The following is a 25,230-nucleotide window of genomic DNA, read 5'->3' on the forward strand; positions in this document are numbered from 1 at the left end:
AAACCCGGGTTGCTGAAGCACAGTGCGTGAACTTAACCACTGTGCCACTGTGCCCACCCCATTCTTTTTCTAATTTGATTGAGACATAATTGATACATAACATTGTATTACTCCAAAGTGTACAACATAATGATTTGATATGTGTATATGTTCTGAAATGATTACCAGAAATTTAGTTGACTTCAATAACTCACATAGCTACAAATTATTTTTCTTCTGATGAGAACTTTTAAGATCTGCTTTCTTAACAACTTGCAAATAGGCGATAGAGTATTGTTAACTGTACTCACTATGCTGTACATAACATCCCCAGGACTTAATTATCTTATAGCTGGAAGTTTGTACCTTTTAACTACCTTCACCCATTTATCCCTCCCCCACCTCTGTCTTTGGCAACCACCAATCTATTTTCTGTATCTATGAGTTCAGTTTTTTTAGATTTTACATATAATACAGTATTTATTTTCCTCCTCCTGATTTATTTCCGTTACCATAATGCCATCAAGGTCCATCCATGTTGTCACAAATGGCAGAATTTCCTTCTTTTTTATGGCTGAATAATACTCTGTTGTGTATATGTGTGTATATATACAAACACACCCAGCACATTTTCTTTATCCAATCATCCACTGATGGACTCTTAGGTTGTTTCCACGTCTTTGCTGTTGTAAATAATGCTGCAGTGAACACGGAGGTGCAGATTTTGAGATAGTGATTTCATTTCCTTTGGATACATACCCAGAAATGGAACTGCTTGATCACATAGTAGGTCTATTTTTAATTTTTTTAGAAACCTTCCATACTGTTTTCCATAGTGGCTTCACTAGTTTACATTCCCACCAACACTGTGCAAGAGTTCCCTTTTCTCCACATCCTAACCAGCACTTACCTCTTGTCTTTTTGATAATAGCCATTCTAACAGATGTGAGATGATATCTCATTGTGGTTTTGATCTACATTTCACTGATTATAATATTGAGCCCCTTTTCATGCACCTATTGGCCCTTTGGATGTCATCTTTGGAAAAATGTCTATTCAGTTTCTCAGCCCATTTTTTAGTCAGATTGTTTGGTTCTTTGTGTTTTGTTTTTGTTTTTTTTTTTTGCTGTAGACTTGTATGAGTTCATTATATATTTTGGTTATTAACCCCTTACCACATATATGATTTGCAAATATTTTCTCCCATTCTGTAGGTTGCCTTGTAATTTTTTTGATAATTTGCTGTGCAGAAGCTTTTTAGTTTGCTGTAATTCCACTTATTTTTTCTGTTGTTGCCTTGCAAAATTCATTAAGACTGACATCAAGGAGCTTACCTCTGTGTTTTCCTCTAGGAATTTTATGGTTTCAGGTCTTATGTTCAAGTCTTTAATCCATTTTGAGTTGATTTTTGTGTATGGTATAAGAGAGGGGTCCAGTTTCGTTCTTTTGAATGTGGCTGTCCAGTTTTCCCATCACCATTTATTGAAGAGAATATCTTTTCCACGTTGTATATTCTTGTCTCCTTAAGTCCTAAATTAATTGACCACGTATGTGTGGGTTTATTTTTGGGCCCTGTATTCTGTTTTATTGGTCTATGTTTCTGTTTTTGTGCCAATACCATACTGTTTTAATTACTATAGCTTTGTAATATAGTTTGCAATCAAGAAGTGTGATGCCTTCAGCTTTGTTTTTCTTTTTCAAGATTGCTTTGGCTATTTGGAGTCTTGGAATCTTCTGGGTTCCATACAAATTTTAGTATTGTTTCTTCTATTTCTGTGGAAAATGCCATTGGAATTTTGATAGCAATTGCATTGAATCTCTAGATTGCTTTGGGTAATATGCACATTTTAACAATATTAATTCTTCCAATCCATGAGCATGGAATAACTTTCCATTTATTTGTGTCTTCTTCAGTTTCTTTCATCAGGGTCTTGTAGTTTTTAGTGTACAGATCTTTCACCTCCTCGGTTAAATTTGTTCCTAGGTATTTTATTCTTGTTGATGCAATTGTAAATGGGGTTTTTTTTCTTTCTTTCTTTTTTTTCTGATAGTTCATTGTTAGTGTATAGAAATCCAACTGATTTTTTATATTGATTTTGTATCCTGCAACTTACTGAATTCATTTAGTCTAACAGTTTTTTGGTGAGTGTTTAGGGTTTTCTGATATAATATGTCATCTGCAAATAGATACAGTTTTAATTATTCTTTTCCAATTTGAATGCCTTTTATTTCTCTTTTTGCCTAATTGCTCTGGCTAGGACTTCCATCACTATGTTGAATAAAAGTGGTGAGAGTCTGCATTCATGTATTTTTCCTGATCTTAGATGAAAAGCTTTCAGCTGTTCACCATTGAGTATAATGTTAGCTGTAAGCTTGTCATATATGGCCTTTATTATGTTAATGTATGTTCCCTCTGTACCCAGTTTGTTGAGAGCTTTTGTCATGAATGGTTGTTGAATTTTGCCAAATGCTTTGTCTGCGTCTATTGAGATGATCATATGATTTTTATTCTTCATTTTGTTAATGTGGTGTATCATGTTGATTGATTTGTGGATGTTGAACCATCCTTGCATCCCTGGAATAAATCCCTCTTGATCATGGTGTATGATCCTCTTAATGTATTGTTGAATTCAGTTTGCTAATATTTTGTTGAGGATTTTTGCATCCATATTCATTAGGGATATTGGACTGTAATTTTCTTTTCTTGTAGTATCCTTGCCTGGATTTGGTATCACGGTAATGAGGGCCTGGTAAAATCAGTTTGGAAGTATTCCCTCCTTTTCTGTTTTTTGTAAGAGTTGGAAATAGATTGGTATTAATTCTTCAAGTGTTTGGTAGAATTCACCAGTGAAGCCATCTGGTCCCAAACTTTGTTCGTTCGGAGGTTTTTGATTACTGATTCAGTCTCCTTTCTAGTAATTGGTCTGTTCAGATTTTCTCTTTCTTCATGATTCAGTCTTGGTCAATTGTATCTTTCTAGGAATGTATGTATTTCTTCTAGGTTGACCAATTTGTTGGCATATAATTGTTCATAGTAGTCTCTTATGATCCTTTCTATCTGTTGTATCAGTTGTAATGTCTCTTCTTTCATTTCTAATTTTATTTATTTGAATCCTCTCTCTTTTTTTATTGGTGAGTGGCATCTACTCTTTTCCACATAGATAGGAACAGTGAAACTGACCCCATCCCTAGCTTCAATTTGATGGCTTCTGATTAATCTAAACCCATTATAGTTATCCTGTTTCCTCTAGCAGAGATGATTTAGAAATAGACATGTGACATGTGGGATCTGTGGGGTAATATGCTGAGAGTCTTCTGGGAAAGATCACCTCTCTTTTAAAAAAAAAATAAAGGTAAAGGAAAAGATGGTACACTGACTCTTAGAACCACTACACTGGAAAATTTTTTATTGCCTTCATGTTACAGTAAATATTTAGGCATTACTATTTAATTTTGTAATTCAGTGGCTGATGAAATATACATTTTTAAAGGAAGAAAGGATGTTGCTTTAATGATTTAAAAACTGTCAGTAGAGAATGTATTTGGAAACAACAGAAAATCCAACTATGAGTTTTTTGGGTTTTTTCCTTTTAACAAATAAGATTTATTTGTGTCAGGCATCGAGAAGGTTGGAAATAGTTCCTAGTGATATTTCAGATACCCAGACTTTCTCTTTTTCTACTTCTCTGCCCTTAGCTTTCATTCTCATGCTTGTTACTTTATGGTTACAAGATTGCTGCTTCACCTCCAGACAGGAGGAAGGAGAAAGGCCCGTGGACAAAAGGGGCATGCCAGTTGAGTCTGCCTGCTTTTAATCAGGAAAACAAAAGCTTTCCTGGAAGCCTCACTCTGAAATCTGGGATATTGTGTTTTATTGGCTACTACTTGCAATGTATCTATTTAATCTATCTTCTCTTCTCAAATTTAGCTTCAACTATATTCAGTAACTTTTTTACTTTTTCCTTATGTTTTATAAACTGAAGTTAATATGTTAGACTCACTAGATAAGACATTTATTATTCTTTTTCCAAAATTAGGGCTTCTGAGTGAATATGTAAATTTGTGCTAAGTTCATGCAAATTGGTATTTTTCATTTGAACCAGGCATTGTGGTAATTTTTTAATGTTTTATAATTCTTATGTGACGTTTTTCTATCTCAGGAAGAACAGAAGACCTATTGAACATTTGAACTGAACTCCATTATAAGAATTATAATACAAACTACCTTTTTTCAGGGTCCCTTTTGAGAAAAGAGATTCAGTCCATTAAAAGAAAAAGTGAGCAGTGTTTAAATTTAATCTCTGATATTGCTTTCAGGGTTTATCTACACAGACTTAGCTATTCTTAAATTGTATACTGAACTCTATCTCTTTATATCCACCTCCTGCCCCCACCTCTCTCCTCTTCACAGACATGTTTATTCTCAGTCATTGAGATAAATCATTAAGGTAAAAATTAAAAGGGTAATTTAGGAGTGAAAGAAAATGTGGTTTCAGATTAACTGCGGGTGGTGGAGATGCCTGCTGTAGACAAGATGGAGCCGAAGGAGTACCCACAGAGTAGAGTGGGGCAGGGAGTGGCCTCCTGATGAGGGACACAGGGTAGGAGGCAGCCTTCCGTCTCTGCTGGCCATTGAGGATTAGCCCTGATTCATAGCACACCTCATTTTAGGATTCTGGATCTAGGAGAGATGGAGAAAAACAGTTTCCAACACTGCTAAGCTGAAGGCTAGTTTGAGTTCATCTCAGTAATTGAAGAAAATAATTGAGGTTTTTTTGTTTGTTTTACCTACCGTGTTTTTACCTACTGTGGCTAGAGGGGCCACAGATCAGAAGGGAATAGATGAAGTATGTATGCTTCAGGATTGTTTTGAAATAAAGAGCTAAATAAACTATTTCACTAATATTTCTTGCTCTCCCACTTGTATAGTATGTAACAGGATCTCTCGTAGTATATGACTTTTATTTTTGCTAATCTTATTATGCAGGAGGAGAGGAGTGGGAAATGAGATTATTTTATTTCTGCGTCTGAATTAAGGAAGAAGAAAACTCATTAGTAAATCTAATAATTATGCTGCCACAAATATTTTATTCCCGATTTTTTGAAGTTATTTACAATTATTGTGGATTATACTGCATGTTGAGGCTAATTGGAAACAGTGACCAGATTCTTAATCATTATCAGGAAACTGCATTCAGAGAATGAGAAGAACACCCCCACTGGATGAATTGCAGCCACCACCATATCAGGATGACAGTGGTTCTCCCCATCTCTCATGTACCCCCTCAGAAATGGGGGACAGTAAATGTGAATTTTCCCACTGCAACAGTCCAAGATGCTCATATAACAAGTGCCCAAGTGAAGGAAGTACAGGTCATGAAATAGAAAGTTTTCATAATAAAGGATATGAAGAAGATGTTCCGAGTGACAGCACTGCAGTCCTGAGCCCGGAAGTAAGTAAAAGCACGTAGAATTTTTTAACTGAATGTGATTTGGAGGATAATAATCCTGTGCTTCTCCTCTTAGTAAGAAGAAAGTTTTCTCGATATCTTCTCCTTTGTGGCCTCTGGTACCAGTTTCTATCCTTGATCTAATTTTTATCCAGCAGACTTATCAAGACTGTCCCAAGCAATCTTCCACTCTTCCCCAAAGGAAGATGAGTAGCTAAAAATGAGAGCAAGACAAAAGATACTGAAAAATTTTCTTCCCCCAGGTTTCAACCTCAAGATAGGTTTTTTCTCTATTTTAACATTTTATATAAAATATTTTGGAATTATCTATTGGTTTCTTTCATCTTGAGGTTCCTATTTATGTTTGTGTTTTTTATTTTATTTTATTATTTTATTTTGGCTTGTTTGACTCTTAGGAGGTTGCCCATTAATGTTTTACAGGTCTTTCAAAATAATGTTTTTGCATTTTCATATCATAGGCTATGGAAGGGATAAGTGATGCTCAGCTTTACTAATGAAATTTGAATTCATGCGTCATGCATTCAGAATGATTGGTTGGTTGTTTTAAGTTATTACCTTTTTTGGAGCAAAAATGTGAAAACGATAACAAAAATAGGTGTGTTAGACTTTTGAAATCCTTCCATGTTCTAAAAAGGATTTGTTTTAATCGTTCTGTAAAGATGATATGAAAGTAATCTAGAAGTTTTCATAAAACAGTATTAACTTTTAGGGTTTACTTTCTTTTAGACAGCAAGTTTTTACAACTTTTGTCCTAGACACCATTTCATAATACTGTAGTGTGTCAGTGTTCTTACAAGGCGAAGTTTCTTTTTACTGCCAAAATTAAATAATGGAAGTAGAGCTATGAATAGAATTTCCTTAATTTTAAGTTTTTCTTATATAATTTATGAAAATACTTTTTATCTGTTACTACTTTTCTACTATTTCTAGTATTATAGTATCTAACCTAGAACCCAGGCCATGGAAATGTAGAGCATGCTGAACTTAACCACTAGGCCGCCAGGGCCGGCCCCTATCTTATTTTTTATTTATTCTATCTTTGGAACACTTTACAAGTTATTAACTTCGTTACTGTCTATGTTTAACAACTCTTCTCGATTCTGCCTGTGTCTCTCAAGTCACTTCCCTGCTCATTATCTATAGTTAACACAGCCTGTGAGTTGTGCTCTTATTTCAGAAGCTGCCAGCTAGCTGTTTGTGTTAACACCTCTTATGCGTCTCCTCTGCCTTCTTCGTTTTGTGTCTTCTGTAGCAGAATTGAACATTTTCAAACAATGCACCAAATGCACACTCCATAAATATTTAGATGCTCATAGCCTATGTTAGTATAACGTTCACTCTTGTGTTTTTTCAAGTTTATTTTGCTGCCCAGTATTTCTTTAATAGGTCTTACTTATCAAATAGAAAATTCTTCCTTTCCTCTTAGTTTAGTCCAGGATGTAGCTGTCTCAGAGCCTGTCCACGTGCATGATGGAACTGGGAAAGGAGTGAGCGTTCAGAAGAGCTCCCTTACAGGGAGTTATCCGCTCTGCTGATGACCTGTTGCTGCCTAAGCCTTATTCAAAACTTTGATTCAGACACCTTCAAAGGAAGGATTATTTGCAGGATACAAATGTTATCTTTTATCTCTATAGGTCCCACCCTTTTAACCCTCAGTTTCACTAGAATTGTCGGAATGCCCAGAAAAAAGAATAGGGAGGCACCAAGAGAACCAAAATTCAGCAATAGCTACCTAGGACCTTATAAAATTTTTTATTGCCTTGAAAATCTTAGAAATATATTTTAGAAAAATATTTAATTGAAAAACCAAAGCCATATAATTAATCATCTTTAATTACCAACTATGAAGTGGCACGCATTAAAACATTTTGCTCTAAACTGTAAAGTTTTTTTTTTGCAGGGTAAGAATATGCTTACCCTGATTTAATCATATAGCATAAAAAAACTGAATTATTCTATGAGAGTTTGTTCTCTCTACCTCAGGATTGTTCTTCATTTGTCATCTTTTCTCCTGTACATGATACAGAGTGGGTCACTGGAGGTAGACATGTAAGATTTATGAGGTCAGAGACTTGTGTCTTTTTGGTTCTCTAGTGCATCTGTCCAACCTGAAACAGGGCTTGGTACATAGTAGGTGTAATAGTTAGGGCATGGGGTGAGCTGCTATGACAAGGAGACAGATACAATGGCTGAAAGCCACAGAAGATTGTTTTCCATTTAACAACAGTCCAGCGCGAGTCGGTGGCTTTACTCTACGACATCATTCACGGGCCCAGTTCCTTCTTTTTTCTCCCTCCATCATCCCCTAGCATAGTATCCTCATCTATATTGTCCAAGCTGACCCACACATCCTGTTTCTGTATCTGCTTGTGGGAAGAGTGAGAAAGAGAGTGAAGGGCAAGTAATTTCTTCTATAAACTCGATCTGGATATTTCACACATAACTTCTGTTTGCCTCCCCTTGGGCAAAGCTGAGTCTCGTGGGCATATCAGCTATAAGGAAGATTTTGAAGTATTGTCTCTTGCCAGATGGTATGTTTCTGGCTAAAACTCAGGTGGTTCTTTTGAGAAGCACAAAAAGGGAAGACTGGGAGTCAGTAGTGGTGACCGCTACAGTAGGCACTAAATAAAAGTTGAGAAAAATTTAGTAAATTATAAAATTGGTCCGCATTTTAAAATGAAAAACATTTAAGATTTATTAAAATACTTGAAGGGGCAAAATGGTATGGATGTAAGGTCAGAGACCGGGGTTTGGCACAGTCAGTAACTAGCTGAAACTCCTGCTACATTCCAGAAAATTAGACTGGCAGAAATTTGAGACAGTTCCAGGTAAAATGGGCACAACTTCTTTTAATCTTGTAACTAAAATGTATAGTTTTAGTCTTTCTTGAACTTTTGAAATGTGTATGCTGCCATTTTCAACAGCAATTAGTATTAGAAAATAATACGCAGTTTTCAATTCTGGTTAAAATTTGAAGTAAATTGTGTCTTGTGGAAAATAAATATTTGGCTGCAAATATTTTGAGGCCTTTGTATTTTATACTTTCATATTTCACATTTCCATCGATTTTCAAGCTTAAATTTGTTTATGTTCTATTACAGATAGGGGCATTTTAGAACACACCGAAAATTGGACCAAATTTTTTAATGGCATTATACTTTTATTTACGTTCTCTTTCTCTCCATCCTAATATTGAGCTGCCGATTGCGTTGTTTATAATGTTAAAAGTAAAATTTAGTAGTTTCCTACAAAAGGAACGGAGATAAACCTTGAAGTATATATTTTCAGTTTTCATTATAAAAATATATATCCAACTTTCTCAAAATTGTGATGGTGAATATTAAATTTTGCATCTTTATAATAATAAGTTTTTGAGTTTAACTTACAACTTACACTTCTCTGGCCCTGAGAGTAGCTTTTGGTTGTAGTTGCCTATTAATTATTATTACTTTCTTTGTGGCAGCAAATCAAAATAATTTTTACATCCTCCTCCTAAAGAAATACCGGGTATTTATTTTCATGCTAGATTAAATAATAGAGTTAAAAACTGAAAACATTTAAATTTGCTTTTCTTAGGATATGTCAGCTCGAGGATCGTCTTCACAGCTTCCTAAACCTTTTGATCCTGAGCCAGAAGCTAAATATGGCACACTGGATGTGACTTTTGACTATGACTCACAAGAGCAGAAGCTTCTGGTAACAGTGACAGCTGTCACAGATATCCCAACGTATAACAGGACAGGTGGCAACTCATGGCAAGTGCACCTTGTTCTTCTACCTATAAAGAAGCAGAGAGCAAAAACCAGCATCCAGAGAGGACCGTGCCCTGTCTTCACAGAAACATTCAAATTTAATCATGTTGAATCTGAGATGATTGGAAATTATGCAGTTCGGTTTAGACTGTATGGTGTACATCGCATGAAAAAAGAAAAGATTGTGGGGGAAAAGATTTTTTATTTAACAAAATTGAATCTTCAAGGGAAAATGTCATTACCTGTGATATTGGAACCTTCTTACAATCATTCTGTGAGTATCTGATCAAATAGCCCGAATACAGTTTATGTTCATGGTATAAGCTATATACAATTTTTAAAATCTATGATAAACCCAACAACTTCTTCAGTCTGTTTTTTACATGGTAATCATACCTTTACAAAATTTCTAAGCCCTGGATAGGTAGGTATAATTTTTTCTCATCTATAAAAGTTGCCCTTGAAGATTATATGTGATTTATTTTATGTATTTTATTTGATCCTCCACAGAGTCTAGCCCCATGTCTTACCCATTTGTTCCTTTGTTCAACATTTATTACATGATTGACCATGATGTCGTCTGAACTCCTTATAGAATTTATTGTTTTCTTTCCAGGTTAAAACTAGGTGATATGTTAAGAACTATCTAGCCCCGTTTCTGTGATATATATACTGCAGAAATTATTTGCTTATACAGAATGTGTTCTGCTGCCTAGGTCATGCCTGATTATCTTTCCAGAACTGCTATGAAATTATTTTTAAAGGTTCAAAAAAACTTGCCTCATTTTACTTTCTATCCTTTTTTTTTTTTTTTGAGGAAGATTAGCCCTGAGCTAACAGCTTCTGCCAATCTTCTTCTTCTTCTTTATTTTTTTTTTGCTGAGGAAGACTGGCCCTGAGCTAACATCCATGCCCATCTTCCTCTACTTTATATGTGGGACGCCTGCCACAGCATGGCTTGATAAGCAATGTGTAGGTCCATACCTGGGATCTGAACCAGTGAACCCTGGGCTGCTGAAGCAGAGCGTGTGAACTTAACTGGTGTGCCACTGGGCTGGGCCCACACTTTCTACTCTTTTTAAACAAAGATTTTGCAGTATTTCTTGGAGAATATTTAAGTTTAGTACTATGAGCTATTTTCCCTTTTCTCTTTTTTCCTCCAGGTTCTGATCATATCCAAGTCTCCCTCTCCTCATATTTTTAACTAAATTCCCACAAGGCATTGCAAATCATGGGCAAACTGCACTGTTTCTTTAAACAAGGGAGATACATTATTCCACACAGTTATTTAGATTATAAGAAAATCTGTGCTATGCTATAAGTGTAAATTGTGAATTACATTTATTCCTCTGTTATATTGAATGAAAAGCATTTTTATAATATTACACAGATTTTAGAATAGATTTATATTTTAAAATAAGGGTATAATATTTTAGGGTTGTTTTTAAGCTTTTAAATGTGTAAGCCAAAGCCCAAGTTTACAGTATCGCTGAATTTATACCACACAGCATTTGGTCTTATAGGACCTTCATTCCCAAGCAAACCCCATACCATTATTTAGCTAGATAATTTCAGCATCTTTAAAAATCAGAAGATATTGATAAATATAGTATATCCTTATGAGTTTGTAGGATAAGATTGAACCTTTATTGGGGAAATTGATAACTTGTTATAATTTTAAATTTAAAAATTACCATTTTGGGGAAATGCCTTTTTAAAAAAAATGACTAAGAGCAGTTTATCAGAGTAGAGAAAAAAGAAAGCGCAGGCACTATCTCAGAGGGGAAAAGATAATTTTTTATAAAATTGAATGTTCTGCAATTCTTAATATGATTTTTAGACTTTCTTATTATTTGGTCTGAGTGATGATCACTGGTTCTCTTATGGAAAACATATTCTTATATAAAAATAATTGAGTTAAACTAGAAGAGAATGACTTTATCGTCAAGAAGTATGTATTTTGTTTTGCTTTATTTACTCCAAATTATCTGTTCCCAATTCTGTATTAATTATATTCATTTCACAAAGAAAATGAAGCCATAGAAAATAATGAGATTTTATCTCTGGTCAAACTAATTTTTGTATACACTTACATTACGTGTATTAGCTTATAGTCACTGACTCTATATTTCCGACAACCAGTACAATAAATTTCTGAGGAGTGTTCACAAGAAGAAAAAAATGCTAGATAAATAGCTTCTAAGACGTAACATTTAAATCTGAATAACTGCATTGCCGTACTTCTCAAATTCAATGCTTATGTTTAAATGTACCTCTCTCTTGCTTTCTTTTTTTCTCTGCCTTCTCAAAATTTCATTGCTTGTTTTTGGCTTCTGTGCTAGTTGTCATAAAAATAAAATACTAGTAGATAGAATGTATATATTCTATATATGCTATAGTGTTAATGTTCCCTTTGCTTAGGTTTTGATATCTATATGGAGAAATCATGTGATTATACTTTACTTGAGTGATTTTAGCTCTAATTTTTTAAGGTTTAATAATATGTGAGTGAGAGGTACTCTTAGAATTAAACATTTATTTCTTGTGGCTTTTGAATAACTACTTATTGTTATTGCAAGAACATTGGCCTTTTGCAAGGGCAACTTTTAATCCAGTCAAAAAATTTACAGTTATTTGAAGCTTAATTATAGTTTATCTTCATGGATAATAAAAAATAGAATTCTGCAAATAAAATTTAGTTTAATAGCTAGTTTTTCAGGAACTCTTCGAAGCAATACATTGAGAGAAAAATGACTAGTGTCACCAAAATGACTTTCTCAGGACTGAACATTGAGTTTCCCTAAGGCTAAGATTAAAGTTTAACATTAAGATAAAGATATAGTTTGAGTTAAGCCTTCATGATCATTGACTGATAGAAAATATATGAAGGGTGGAAAAGCATGAGTTCTTTCTACTAACTAGTTGTGTAAGCTTGGGTAAATTATCTCATCACTTAGGGCATCAGATTTCTCACTAGTAAAATGAGAGAATTAAACCAAATGATCTCTAAGGTCCCATCCATCTCTGATATTCTCTGATTGTACCAGTATATATTGGGAAAGGAGTTAGGTAAGAACAAAAATGGGTGAATTTTAGGTGTTCTGTATGCTTAATGTGTGACATTTTGTGGTGGACATATATGTTCTCACTCTTCCATATCTCTTCAACAAGCTTCTAATGTCTGAGGAGGTCTCAACTGATAGTCCCACCTCTCCAAGGTCGGGTATAAAATTCACTTTCCCAGTCTCATGGTAGCTAGGTCATGAGCCATGTGACCTAGATTCTGCCACTCATTCATTTTCAGGAAACCTCAGTGCAGACTGAACAGGGAAGCAGACACTACACTCAAATCGTGTTTCTGTGAGGTTGACAGTAGAGGAATCTGATATTCAGAGTCAGCAGTAACTCTAAAATAGCTTTGCTCGTGCAGAAATGGTGTTGGTGCAAGGCAGTAACAGTTACAGGAAAGAAAAGACCTTGGCACGGGAGCCACAGCAAAGTTTCCTCACCAGATCAATTCTGCAGTGTGTTCTTAGGTTTTGTTCTTGAGAAGCTTAGCCATAAGTCTGGTTGTTTAGTCACCCCAATTCCTTTAGTAAATTGCTGTTCTGCTTTATCAGTCGGGAGTTAGCTTCCAGTGTTTTCAAATAAGAACCCTGACAGATAAATGTTGAAATAGCCGTTGTTTAGTATTTACTTGCTTTATTCATCTCTTAAGCCATACCCAATACCTAGAATGTCATCATTTACCCTCTTACCATGGTTTATCCCTCTCATAATTTGAACTTTTCTCATAAACTCAACTTTGTTCATCTGGACTCTTTCCTAGTGTATAACTCAAAGTACTTTCTTCTCTTGCATTTTTGGTACGATATTACTCTCTATAACAGTTACCTGGAAATGTCCTCTCCCCTCTTTCTCATTCCAATTTTATTTCTCATTCAATTTAGATTTATTAATATTTTTAGATATATTTATTGTGATTTCTTAAGAATGAAACTTCTTTCACTTACAAACATACAAACACACAACCCTTCCTGTACAGACAGTGCTTGATTAGCGCAATCTGTGCAGTGTGAGTAGCTAGAAAATGGGGACCTCACTCCTACAACCACAAGGCATTGAATTCAGCTAGCAGCCCAGATGAGCTTGGAAGTAGAGTCTTCACCAGAGCCTCCAGATAACAGCCGAGCTGCAACTTTGATTTCAGTCTTGTGAGACCCTAAGTGGAGAATCCAGTTGAGCTCACTTGGACTTCTGACCTACAGAAAACCTGAGGTAATAAATAGGTGTTGTTTTGAGCTGCTAATAATTTGTTAGACAGCAATGGAAAACTAATATAGATTTTGATACCAGGAAGTGAGATGCTGCCATAGCAAATACCTAAAAATGTGGGAGTAGCTTTGGAATCACCCATGGGTGAGGGCTGGAAGAATCTGGAGGAGAATTTTGAAGAGCATGATAGAGAAAAGCCTAACTTGTCTTGAACATACTTAGTAGAAATCTAGACTTTAAGGATGCTACCCATAAAGGCAGAAGGAAGTGAGGAACATATTCTTGGAAACTGGAGGAAGGGAGAATCCTTGCCATGTAGTGGCAGAAAGCTTAGAAGAATTGCTTCCTACAGTTGGGTGGAAAGCAGACCTTGTGAACGATGAACTTGGTTGGTTAGCTGAGGAGATTTCAAGCGCAATGTTGAAGGCATAGTCTGTCTTATTGCTGTTCATAGTGAAATGCAAGAGGAGAGAGATAAATTGAGGGACTAAATGTTAAATGAAAAGGAACTAGGACTTGATAAATTGGGAAATTCTTATCCTATCTAGATTACAAAAGATGCTAAAATTTAGAAATTGCTGCTGAACGCTAGTGTAGAGAAAATGCTGAGGGTTTGACTGTACAACTTTTGCTGAAACCCCCCAAAAATAAAAAAGTTGAGTATTCAGCCATACAAGGTTTCCTTGAAGACCCTTTTAGGAGATTAAGAGGGTTCCTTATAGATCATCTCAGTCAAACCAGAGCACCACTAGGTTGCTTAAGAATGTTGTCCCTCAGCTATCTCAGTGGAAGCCAAAGATAGAGAAGAGATGATCTTGAGAAAATTTGTGGGCATATTGTTTAATGGAGTGAACCTCTGTAAAATTCACGTAAGACCCACAATATTATTCAAAAAATTGCATCAACACAAACACTGCCAACTAGGACTGAAAGAAATAGGGAATATGAAATGGAAAGAGGTGGTTGGACCCCCAAAATGCAACTAGCAAGAAGCAAGCCAGTAAAACTACTCAGCTGCAAACACCTGCTTGCTACCTTTCAAGAAAAAGGAAGGGTGACACAGAGGGAGAATTAAGAGCCCAGAGAATGCAAGTGAGAGCCATGGGGGATTATTCCCAGACCTTGAAACCTAATCAAGGCATTGTAGCCTGAGTTTGCCCAGTAGTATTTCAAAACTGCTTTGGACCAGTGACTTCTTTACTTTTCATTTTGCCCTTTTCAAACTTAAATGACTATTACTTTACTTTATGCCATATACCATTGAGTGTTGGAAGTGTTTCTGGCAGATAAATTATCTCTTTAATTACATAGGTCCATAAATGAGAAGAATTTTTCCCAGGAGTTGTACTTAATGGATTACAGCAGGAGCCATATTCTCACCAGGTTTGGATGATTTAGATAAGATTTTAAACTTTGAGATGATGAGATTTAGATTCAGATGTTGCAATTTTTTTTTTTTTTTTTTTTTTTACTTTGAACTGGTAATGTAATAGAATGAGACTTTTGGGAACCTTGGGCTGGGGCGAATACGTTTTACATGTGTGAATCATGGGGGCTAGAGGGCAGACTGTGGTAGACAGAACTCTAAGCTCTAACCATGACCTTCATCCCCTGGTATTACTCCTATGATTATGTTATATTGCATGGCAAAGGGATTTTGAAGATATAATTAAGGTTACTAATCAGATGACATTAAGATAATATATTATCTAGGTGGGCCTAACTTAATTACATGAACCCTTTAAAAGCCAAGAGTTTTCTTTCATTGGTAACAGGAAAAAAAATAAGATTCAAAGCCTGAGGGGGATTCAACATGAAGTTCTCTGTTGCTGAGATGGAGGGTGCCATGTGGAAGGACCTGAGAGGAGCCTCTAGGAGCTGAGAGGGAGCCCTCTAAGAGCTTTGGCCAGCTGCCAGCAAGAATATAGGGCTCTCAGTCCTACATCTGCAAAGAACTGAATTTGGCCAACACCTGAATAAACTTGAAAGCAGGTCCTTCCCCCGAGCCTCCAGATAGGAGCTCAGCTGAGCCAACCCCTTGATTACAGCCTTGTGAGACCCCAGCAGAGAAGCCAATGGAGCCCACCCAGACTTCTGACCTACAGAAACTGAGAGAGAACAAATTGGTGTGTTTTAACCTACTAAGTTTGTGGTAACTTGTTACATATCAGTAGAAATCTAATACAGCCCACAGGGCCTAAGATATTACTGTCTGGCTCTTTACAGAAAAAGTTTTCTAACTTATGCTCTAGACAACTAGGAATTGAGATTGAATAACAGACGTGCAAATCACTTCCGGGTTGAGGTGAATACGCATGTAGTCAGATAACATTCTGTGAGTCTGCTTTCATCTTGGTGGGATGTTCTTTACCGTTTCATGAAGTCTTCAGCAAATACCTTTATACACCTGTGAACACATGCCAGTCAAGTCTGCAGGTACTCTCAGTTTGTGACCTACTTACTCCCCTTTTATTCTTCATGGCTGCTCCCTCAGCGTAGATGTATTAACCCAGAACTTGTTATGTTTGTTCCACAACCTTCTGTATATAACTAGCTCTTGGTGATTAATATTATTAGTCTGTGTTTTGACCCATAGTAACTCACATACTGTGTTCCAAACTCATTATCTTTCTTTTAATCTAAACTCTTTTCCACCAAGAGGCTGTCATTAACTCTCTCTAGATTGTTAGATTTGCCTTTCTATAACTCTCATAATACCTTCCCTTTTGTAATTCTTTATTGTACTTGAAATTAATTGCTTAATGTCTGTCTTGTTAACTGTTGTATCCCTAGTGTTTAATTTCATGCCTGACCTATAAATATTCCTCAGTAATTATTTGCTGAGTAGACATTAAAGTATTCATTCATTATAATGTGTAATGTGAACATAAGAGATGGTGCATTCTCTGTGAGAAAGTCACAATATAGTTAGGTTTTAAATCTTTTTAGGTTCGGGGCTGGCCCCGTGGCCGAGTGGTTAAGTTCGCGCGCTCCGCTGCAGGCGGCCCAGTGTTTCGTTGGTTCGAATCCTGGGCGCGGACATGGCACTGCTCGTCAGACCGCGCTGAGGCAGCGTCCCACATGCCACAACTAGAAGAACCCACAACGAAGAATACACAACTATGTACCGGGGGGCTTTGGGGAGAAAAAGGAAAAAAAAAAAAAAAAAAAAAACTTAAATCTTTTTAGGTTCAAATTTTCTTTTAAAATGTTTAGAAAGAAAAAGACATTGATTTTAAAAAGTAGAATCATAAAATATTATAGCTGAAAGAGTTTAGAGATCATAGAATCTAGCTTTCTCATTGTGCAGTAAGGAAATAGATATTTAGAGAGATCACGTCACTTGACTAGTTCCTCATGCCATCTGGTTCAAGAGCTGGGGCTGGAATGCCTCTTTCCTGACTCCAAGGCCAGTGATTTTCCAGAAATTTTGGAAGAGCAAATTTGTAAAATTCAGTTTAGTTAGAAAAGAATCTGTGACCATTCTATGCATGTTCTCTTATATACAAACTAGCTTAAAAGAGGAGAATGGAAGATGTTGGATTAATCTCACTCACAGAACTTTTTTCCCCATATACCTAATGAAATGAGTAAAAAATATGAAAACTACCACAAAATTTACCAATAGCAATCACTCAATGAAAGAAATAGATAATTGTGGAGTGGCACAGAGAGACATAAAGCAAAGTCATGCACCTAGCCCCTAATTCCACACTCTGTCCACTAAAAGCCATGCTGATGAATCAGCAAAAGTCTTGGGAATATTCAGTAATACTTCAGGTCTGTAGAGAAAAAAACCTCTTGAGTGGATATGTTTATCATAGTAGATTGTATTGCTGTTCACAAATATATTTGGTGCCCCTCCCTGTAGGAAGATTTTAAATCTCTGCCAGTTAAAATGTGTTATCTCAGCATAAACAATCTTATTCTGATATAGAAATTGGTACAAGGACTTTGGTACAGCTACATCAAAAAAACCAAATATTTGTGACATTGACTCTGGAGCCAGGTGTGGGCAGTGATGAAACTTGAGTTGAAAGCTGGAAGGAAGGTGATCCATGTTATCCTGTGACAAAGTATTTTGTAAAACTCTTGCCTATACTAATGTGGATGGCAGCTATCTTAAAAATGAACATGTAGCTCTAGGCAGAGGTGAGAAAAACAGATCAATAATAGCATGAATTCGTTTACTGTTAAATGCATTTGAGCAAATATTTGTTCAGAGGGGAAATGGCAGATTTACAAGCAACAGTGAAAGGGGAGAGAGAGAATCAAAAAATTCCAGGACTTTGGGATTGGAAGGTGCAAATATCATCTCCAACCTACATAAGATAAAGCTGAGAATACTGAGCTACAAGGGCTTCAGCAACATCAGGGACCAAATCAAGGGTGTGGCCATGGCATCCAGTGTTAAAACTCTAAGTGGATTATTGTGGCACCTCGTAAACCATTTCTGTTGGACAAAATGGCTCTAGGAAAGGAGACTAAAGGTACAGCTCTCCCCAGTGAGTGAGAGAGACAGAGAAAATGAGAGTGAAGGAGACAGTGTCTGCTTAGTGTGATTTCAGAATCACAACAGACCGGTCACCGTTTTGTGGTCCCTAAACGGAAATGTTTATGGTCATTACCCTGTCCCTGGTTCACAATTGTATACTGGATGTTTGTGTGGCAGATAACTTATCTTTTTAGTTCTTGGGTCTCCTGAGCAAGGAGCCACATCTGGACTTAATTTAGAGACCAATATCCAACACCCAGAGATCCTTGACTTTCAGCTCAAAACTATAACTAATTAGCATTTTGGTTTGTTTTCCTTAGGAAAAGGAGAGAGTGTTCTGCATGTGGGAGAAGGAGAGAACTGAACGTTTGATATCCAGGAGAAAGAACAGGGTTTAGTGGTCTTTGTTTTCACATATATCCTATTGCGCCTCCCTAGAAAAGAAGAGTATATTACCACCCTGTTGAACTCAGGTGTGGCCATATGACTTGCTTTTGTCTTCTGGTCACAACTTTTAAGAATTGGAATAATGCCTCTGTTATTATGGAAGCATGTGGGGAAATGGAGCGTCTCTCCCCTTTGGGAAAAGGCTTCCTTGCCAATCCAAAATAGATATGCTGCATAAGTGAGAAGTAGACCATTGTGGGATTAAGCTGCTGAGAATTTGGGGTTATTTGTGAACGCAGCATAAACTAGCCTGACTGATAGAATATTTGCTGTTCTGACAAAGGCATGTACCAACCTCTGTGGCAGAGAATCAGATGACATAGGAAAGCAGAGTGATGGAATTGACTTCTGAAAGAATCTAAGGCTCTGTGTGTGTCACTGATTGAATTCCCTGAGATGCTGGCTCTGAGGTGGAGTTCAGTGTGCCAGATGTTTATTAAGGAGTGCCCTTGAAATCAATACTTAGAAAAGGGAGGAGAAAGAAGCAGGATTGGATGGAGGGGAGAAGTCAAGTTGCAGTGCAAGCCCAACCACATCCTCAGCCACCCCACCCACAGGGAATTTTGGAGCTAAAGTAGTCCTTCTGAGTTGTCCCCAGTTGGGTTGAGATGACCAGGCCTTTATACCCACACGTCCGTCAGTCATTGAATGTGGGCTGCTGCCTGAAAGGCTGTACCCTTGGGGGAGGCAGGGCTTCACGGGGGAGTCAGTTGCTGAAGGGACTGATAGTTGACGTTTGTCTACCAGCAGCCCTCCCAACAGCGAAGGCAATGGTCTCTTCATTGATGGAGAATCTTGACAGTGTCTCCCAGTGTCCACCACAGCTATTAACCTGTTCAATATCAAAATAACACTGTAGTTGATTTTAAAAAATTGGAAAGTAGACAAAGTAAGTAGGAGGAAATGTGAGAATGCTAATATAGTTAATAATAAAATGACTACCCTCTTCTTATTTAGAGAAAAATCATTTAGAAAATAATCTATGAGGAAGAAATATTTATGTAAAGTTCACTTATTTTATTTCATTTTCTTCTATTAGATTTATATAAAGTAAAATGGATTTTTTAAAATAAATAGTTGCCGTTAGATCCGATTTTTTTATTTCTGTTTATACATATTCATAGAATGATGTCTACAAGATGTTTACTCCTTAGCAGTTTATGGATGGTAAAGTTCAAGATGATTTTCTTACTTCTATCTTTGTTTATTTCTATATTATTTGAATTATTCATGACAATCCTTTGTCAGTTTAAAAAAAACAGAGAGTCAGAAGGGGTCAGGGAATTTGGACTCTGATCCATTTTGTTAGGATGAGTAAACAGATTAAGTTCCTAACTAGATTCTTTAGGGTGAGGAAGGGCAAGGCCATAGTGGGAAACTTAAGTTTTCTTAAGTTTTTATGATAGAGGGTACTTAATATGTGCCTAGATGTCTATATTTCATTAAATATGGTTCCATATTATATTTCTATATGAATACATAGCAGTTATAGAAGTAGACTTGGGAGTGGATTGAATTGTCCTAAGGATGAGAAGAGAAGATCCTCAGGAAGTCCTATATTTGAAGATTGGAGAAAGGAGGGATAAGATAGGAGAAAAAAGATAGGAAAATATCACAAAAGCAAAGAATGAATTTATGAAGGAAGGAATAATCAACTTTGTCACATGCTGCTGATGGAACCAATAATCTGAGTATTAAAAACTGTCCATTGGATTTAGGATATGGCTGTAATGGGTAGCCTTACAGGGACTAGTTTTGATGAGGTAGAGGGGCCAGAATTCAAACTAGAGTGGCAATCATGTAAATGGCTTTTCCGCCAAGTGTGGCTATTAAAATAGGAAGAGAGAAAGGACAGAATTTGGCAAGGAGGGGTTCCAGAAAGATGTTTCTAAGGTTAGGAGAGACTTGGGCATGCTTAAATACTAATGCAAATGATATTATAAAAAGATGGAGTGTAAGATATAGGAGAGCTAACTGAAGAGAGAGATGAATTGAGGTGTCTTGGATGAACAGAGAGGCAAAAATGTTTTTTAAGAGATTTATTTAAGTTGTGGACCATGAAATCTAAGTGCAATAAAGGGAGAAGTGAAGCTAGAAAGAGACTGATAGGCAGAGGAATTAGAAAGGTTAGTGGACCGAAAGTCCCAAGGGTATCTAGGAACAGATATGAGAGGAGTAGTTGAACAAGAGGTATGGAAAGACAGGAGACTGGTTAGGGAGGAGAATGTTTTCATCTACTGTGATGTGGTGACAAGAGTCCAGAGTGTGATGGTAGAAATGGGCATCTGAGATAGAATAAAAGGTAAAGTCACCGAAGATGGTTAAGTTGCTCAAGAGGAGCCAGGTTCTTGAATGGGTTATCCACATGGACGTTGAAGTGTGAAAGAAGATTGAGTCAAGGATCATTGTTCTCAAGAACGAAGAGGAAGTTTGGGGAATGAAAATGTCCTGGACAGAATGTCTATGAGGACAGGATGACATACACCTTAAAGGAAAATTATTATTATTTTCCATGATTTTAGAAGAGCAGTGTTTGAGAAGGCAGCAGAGAACTTTGCTTCTGACCCTTAGACACTTCGGGTATGAAGGAATAACTAGGGTGAAAAGTCTATTGAGGATGATGTATACTCAGGGCATAACTGGGTTTCAATTAAAGTAAGCTGTTGGGAGCCCAGAGAAGAAACTCAGGTTCTGGAGGAGTTATCATAGACCAGAAGGTATAGGGAAAAGATTCTGAAAAGGAGGAGCCTAAAGGAAGTTTGTGTTAGTGAAGCGGTACAGCGAATAATAGAATGAACGTTAAAGTAAAAGAGAGGGCCGACGTCGTGAAGGATTTGCCATCATTTGTATTATACCAAAATGTCAATCTCAATCATAATTTGAGTCTATTTAAATCTTAGATTTCATTTAAAGTCTAATTTCAATCCCATCTTTATAGAAATTTGTTAGATTATTTCCAATGTAACAAATTAGTTGATCTTGTCTATCTTTGTATACCAAATATGTAGTACTGGTTATTGCTGTATAAATTTTGAATGGATAGATGGATGAGTGGGTGCATATGGTACATGCCGTTTCTGAGTTACTGCCTCTGGTGTTCGTTTTTGCAGCTGGTCATATGTTTTCTTTTTGTCAAACTTGCTTTATGTCTTCCGTCTAGATTTTAAACACTTTGAGACAAGAAACTGTGTGTTTTACTTATATGATATTTTTCATAGAACCTACAAAATAGGTGTTCAATGACCACTTATTAAATTGAGTTGTCAACATGTTAACATTCATTAACATTTTTAAATTGTTACCAAGTTCAATATAACATTATTCCCTGATAGGTATCCTTAAAACAGCCCTATTAGCCATCTTTCATGACCTGGAATCCAATAAGCATGCATCTCAGGGTAATTAACTAAGAGCACATCAGGAATTGTTTTATTTTTTAAGTAATAATTGATTAATTAGGGACATATATGCTTATATAATTTCTCATTCAACAGTATAATGCCAGCATCTCCTAAGAGTGATCAACCTTCCTCATGACTTACTGCAATGATGATCTTATTTTAGATACTTGTAGTTTCCACCTTTAATTTCTAAAATCCCTGTATGTCAAAAAATAGCCTAGCTTTATATTAATAGAGTGAATTAATTTAGTTTGATATTTGTACTATTATTTTAAGAGAGAGAAATTATTGCTTATACTCTATAATTCAAGTGTGTATGTCTCTAAGAATCATCCTTTAGTCTATATTATTAGCAAGTATCTTTCAAAACTTAGCTCCACCTATTTTAATATTCACTACAGTTCACACAATATCATTGTCATTAAAAATCTGCATTTTCTAAATGTGGATTATACTTTATCATCAAGCAATTTAAAATAAATGCTTCCTGGTAAACTAATGATCACAGTTAAAAATTACTGCATTAAGGAGAAAGCTGCATGTGTGTAATTCAGTTCCCTAGACAACAACAGTAATATGAATCATGGCTCTCTTTTGTGTAAAACTAGATAGTTACAGATCTATTTAGAGACAGTGATTCAAAGAGAAAGTAAGTGAGCATACATTATTGGTAGAGAGCAATAACTCTAGTCTCACAAGAATTGTTATCAGATAAATTTTTCAGTGAAAGGGAGAAGCTAAATTAGAGCATAAAAGGAAGCTTTTTCTTTAAATCAGATTCTTAGTTTGCAGGACAAAAGGGAGTGAAGTTTAACTTTTAAGTCTCAAGAAATTTTGAAAACGCAGAAGAAACGAATGGGAAAAACTGAAATTTCAGTGACTAAAAGTTTTTTTTTTAGATTGGCACCTGAGCTAACATCTGTTGCCAGTCTTCTTTTTTCTTCTTCTTCTTCTTCTCCCCAAAGCCCCCCAGTACATACTTGTATATTCTATCTGTAGGTCCTTCTGGTTGTGCTGTGTGGGATGCCACCTCAGCATGGCCTGATGAGCGCTGCCGTGTCCACACCCAGGATCCAAACAGGTGAAACCCTGGGCTGACAAAGCAGAGTGCACAAACTTGACCACTCAGCCATGGACCTGGCCCCTGTTGTTTCTTTTTTTAATGTTTAGTGTAGGGAATAAAAAATATTAAGCAATTTAACTGGGATTCATTAGTTGAACCCTCCAGGTGCTGATCTGTAAACTTCCAAAGACCGACCTTTACTTCATTCTTGTTCAATGTGTGTGATTTTTTTCAAAAATAAATCAGATAATTAATAAGCTTAAAGGACAGGTATTATTTTCCTCTTGCCTATATTTCATTTTATGCAATTAACTTTTTCAAGATACTGATTTCAGTTGGTTGTAACACTGATGAGAGAGATTAACAAAAACTTTATGGGATGAGAGTACTATTTGATCATTTTAGACTGGAGTAAGATTATGACAGGTAAACTTGTGTCCAAGTGAACAGCATATTCTGTAATTAAGCCCACTTTAAAATGCACTGAATAGAGCAAGAGGGGATAAAATAGAGTTATTTACAGAAACATCGTGGGCCGATATATAACATTCAAATTCTAAATATTGACCACTATTTGAAAAGTTACTCCTTTGGAGGGTTTAGAAGGTGGACATCTTCATTATTACCAATAGCTGTGGAATTATATACATTTTACTTTAAAGAATCACTTTGTTACATTACCGTGAACACTTCCCTTTCTTCTGCATTGTTTCATAGTAACAGAACAGTTGTATCCACTGTGCTCCTTTATTATGTTACCATTTGGTGAATGGGTGGTAACTAATGAACAGTGGGGTTTACTGAGGTTGTTTTTGAGACCCACCCTTACAAATAAATCGTGAACAGAAGCAACATTTTATTTTTCCTCAGTCATTTCCCCCATAATGTTAATATTAAATAGCTGGGGCGACCAGCCTGCTGGCGCAGCGGTTAAGTGCAAATGTTCCGCTTCTCAGTGACCCGGGGTTCACCAGTTCAATCCCAGTTGCAGACATGGCACGGCTTGGCATGCTATGCTGTGGAAGGCGTCCCACATATAAAGTAGAGGAAGATGGGCAGGGATGTTAGCTCAGGGCCAGGCTTCCTCAGCAAAAATGAGGAGGGCTGGCAATAGTTAGCTCAGGGCTAATCTTCCTCAAAAAGTTAATAAATAAATAAATAAATAGCCGGGCAGTCTTCAATGGGCAAATGTGTTTCAAAACCCAAATCCTTCATTCTAGGATTTTCACATTTAAAGTCTTGACAGATAATTTAAAATAGTAGATTCTTCATTGGAAAAAATGATTAAAGTGATACTAGTTTTGACAAATGATAGATATGAAAATGTATTTTATCAGAATATATTTTAGAAACCAACCAGGAGTAATAGTATTGCTTGTAGTCTTTTCATCGGAATTAATAGTAATGAAGGTATTTCTTCCAAAAGAATCTTGGCTAGATCTGCTGTGACATTTGTTCTGAGGTTGACAGCTTTTAATGCTACTTTTTTAGAGTAATGCCTCTTTATATGTTGAGAATTTAAAGAGAACTGATAAATGCTAATTACAAAAATGTTTTTCTTTCTAGATAACTCTTTAGATAAATTTAATTTAGAAAAGAAGCAGTTCTACGTTTGATGCGTTTGTGTTCTTTTGGTGCACTGTGAGCTTAAGAAATACTGAAAACAGGCCTAGGACAAAGAAACTTAATATAAAAAAATAGAAGTAGAAAGAAATCTTTTATCAGCAGGTTTTCGGTCTCATTATCACATTTGTTGTATACACTCAGTGTAATGAGCCAGAAAAAATATCTATTTGAAAGTTACATTTTATTTTACTCTATTTAGGGCAAAGAATAATTCTGGTCATAAAATGATTGTACATGATAAGCCTGTATATAAATTCCTGATGCTGTTTATATTAAGCAGATAGATTTAAATTATTTCTATCACTGAAAACGAGCATGGCCCTGCGAGTACCATGTGTGCTCATTCACTACTGGGAGCTCCTATTCAAGCAAAATACATGTTTTAGGTGGTGAACATGCAAAGATGTTCTGGTGAAAAGTCTAGTTTCTCAGAGTACGTGGTAATGTTTGAGATGGTAGCGCCACTGACCGGAGCACTTCACCTGAATGGTGATGATTACATGCGATGAGGAAAGTGAGGACCTTTATAGAACAGAAATACTAGTTGTTAACCTGAAATAAAATAGGTATCCTTACTTTAACTTGAATCATTCTACCATTATTTATTGCTTTATAATATAAATATATTTTCTGGTCTTACAAAAAATGATGATTTTTGTCTTTCCTTTATCTCTTAGAATTGTTTATAGGCTATATCGTACCTATTTACAATGTTCTTTTT

The 25,230-nt window shown here is 36.1% G+C and overlaps 1 protein-coding gene across 4 annotated transcripts in view; it reads left to right on the forward strand.

The window, feature by feature from the left end:
- Window positions 1-25,230, forward strand: part of SYT14 (synaptotagmin 14) — a 246,837-nt gene that overhangs the window by 150,357 nt on the left and 71,250 nt on the right. For all 4 annotated transcript variants that reach the window (XM_070497485.1, XM_070497487.1, XM_070497486.1 and 1 more), the window contains 2 exons: window positions 5,164-5,432; window positions 9,027-9,476. In XM_070497485.1, coding sequence (XP_070353586.1) covers window positions 5,164-5,432; window positions 9,027-9,476 — 719 coding nt within the window. The remainder of the gene's footprint in view (window positions 1-5,163; window positions 5,433-9,026; window positions 9,477-25,230) is intronic.

Source organism: Equus asinus, chromosome 25 (genome assembly GCF_041296235.1).
Source record: "Equus asinus isolate D_3611 breed Donkey chromosome 25, EquAss-T2T_v2, whole genome shotgun sequence".
Taxonomy (NCBI): domain Eukaryota; kingdom Metazoa; phylum Chordata; class Mammalia; order Perissodactyla; family Equidae; genus Equus; species Equus asinus.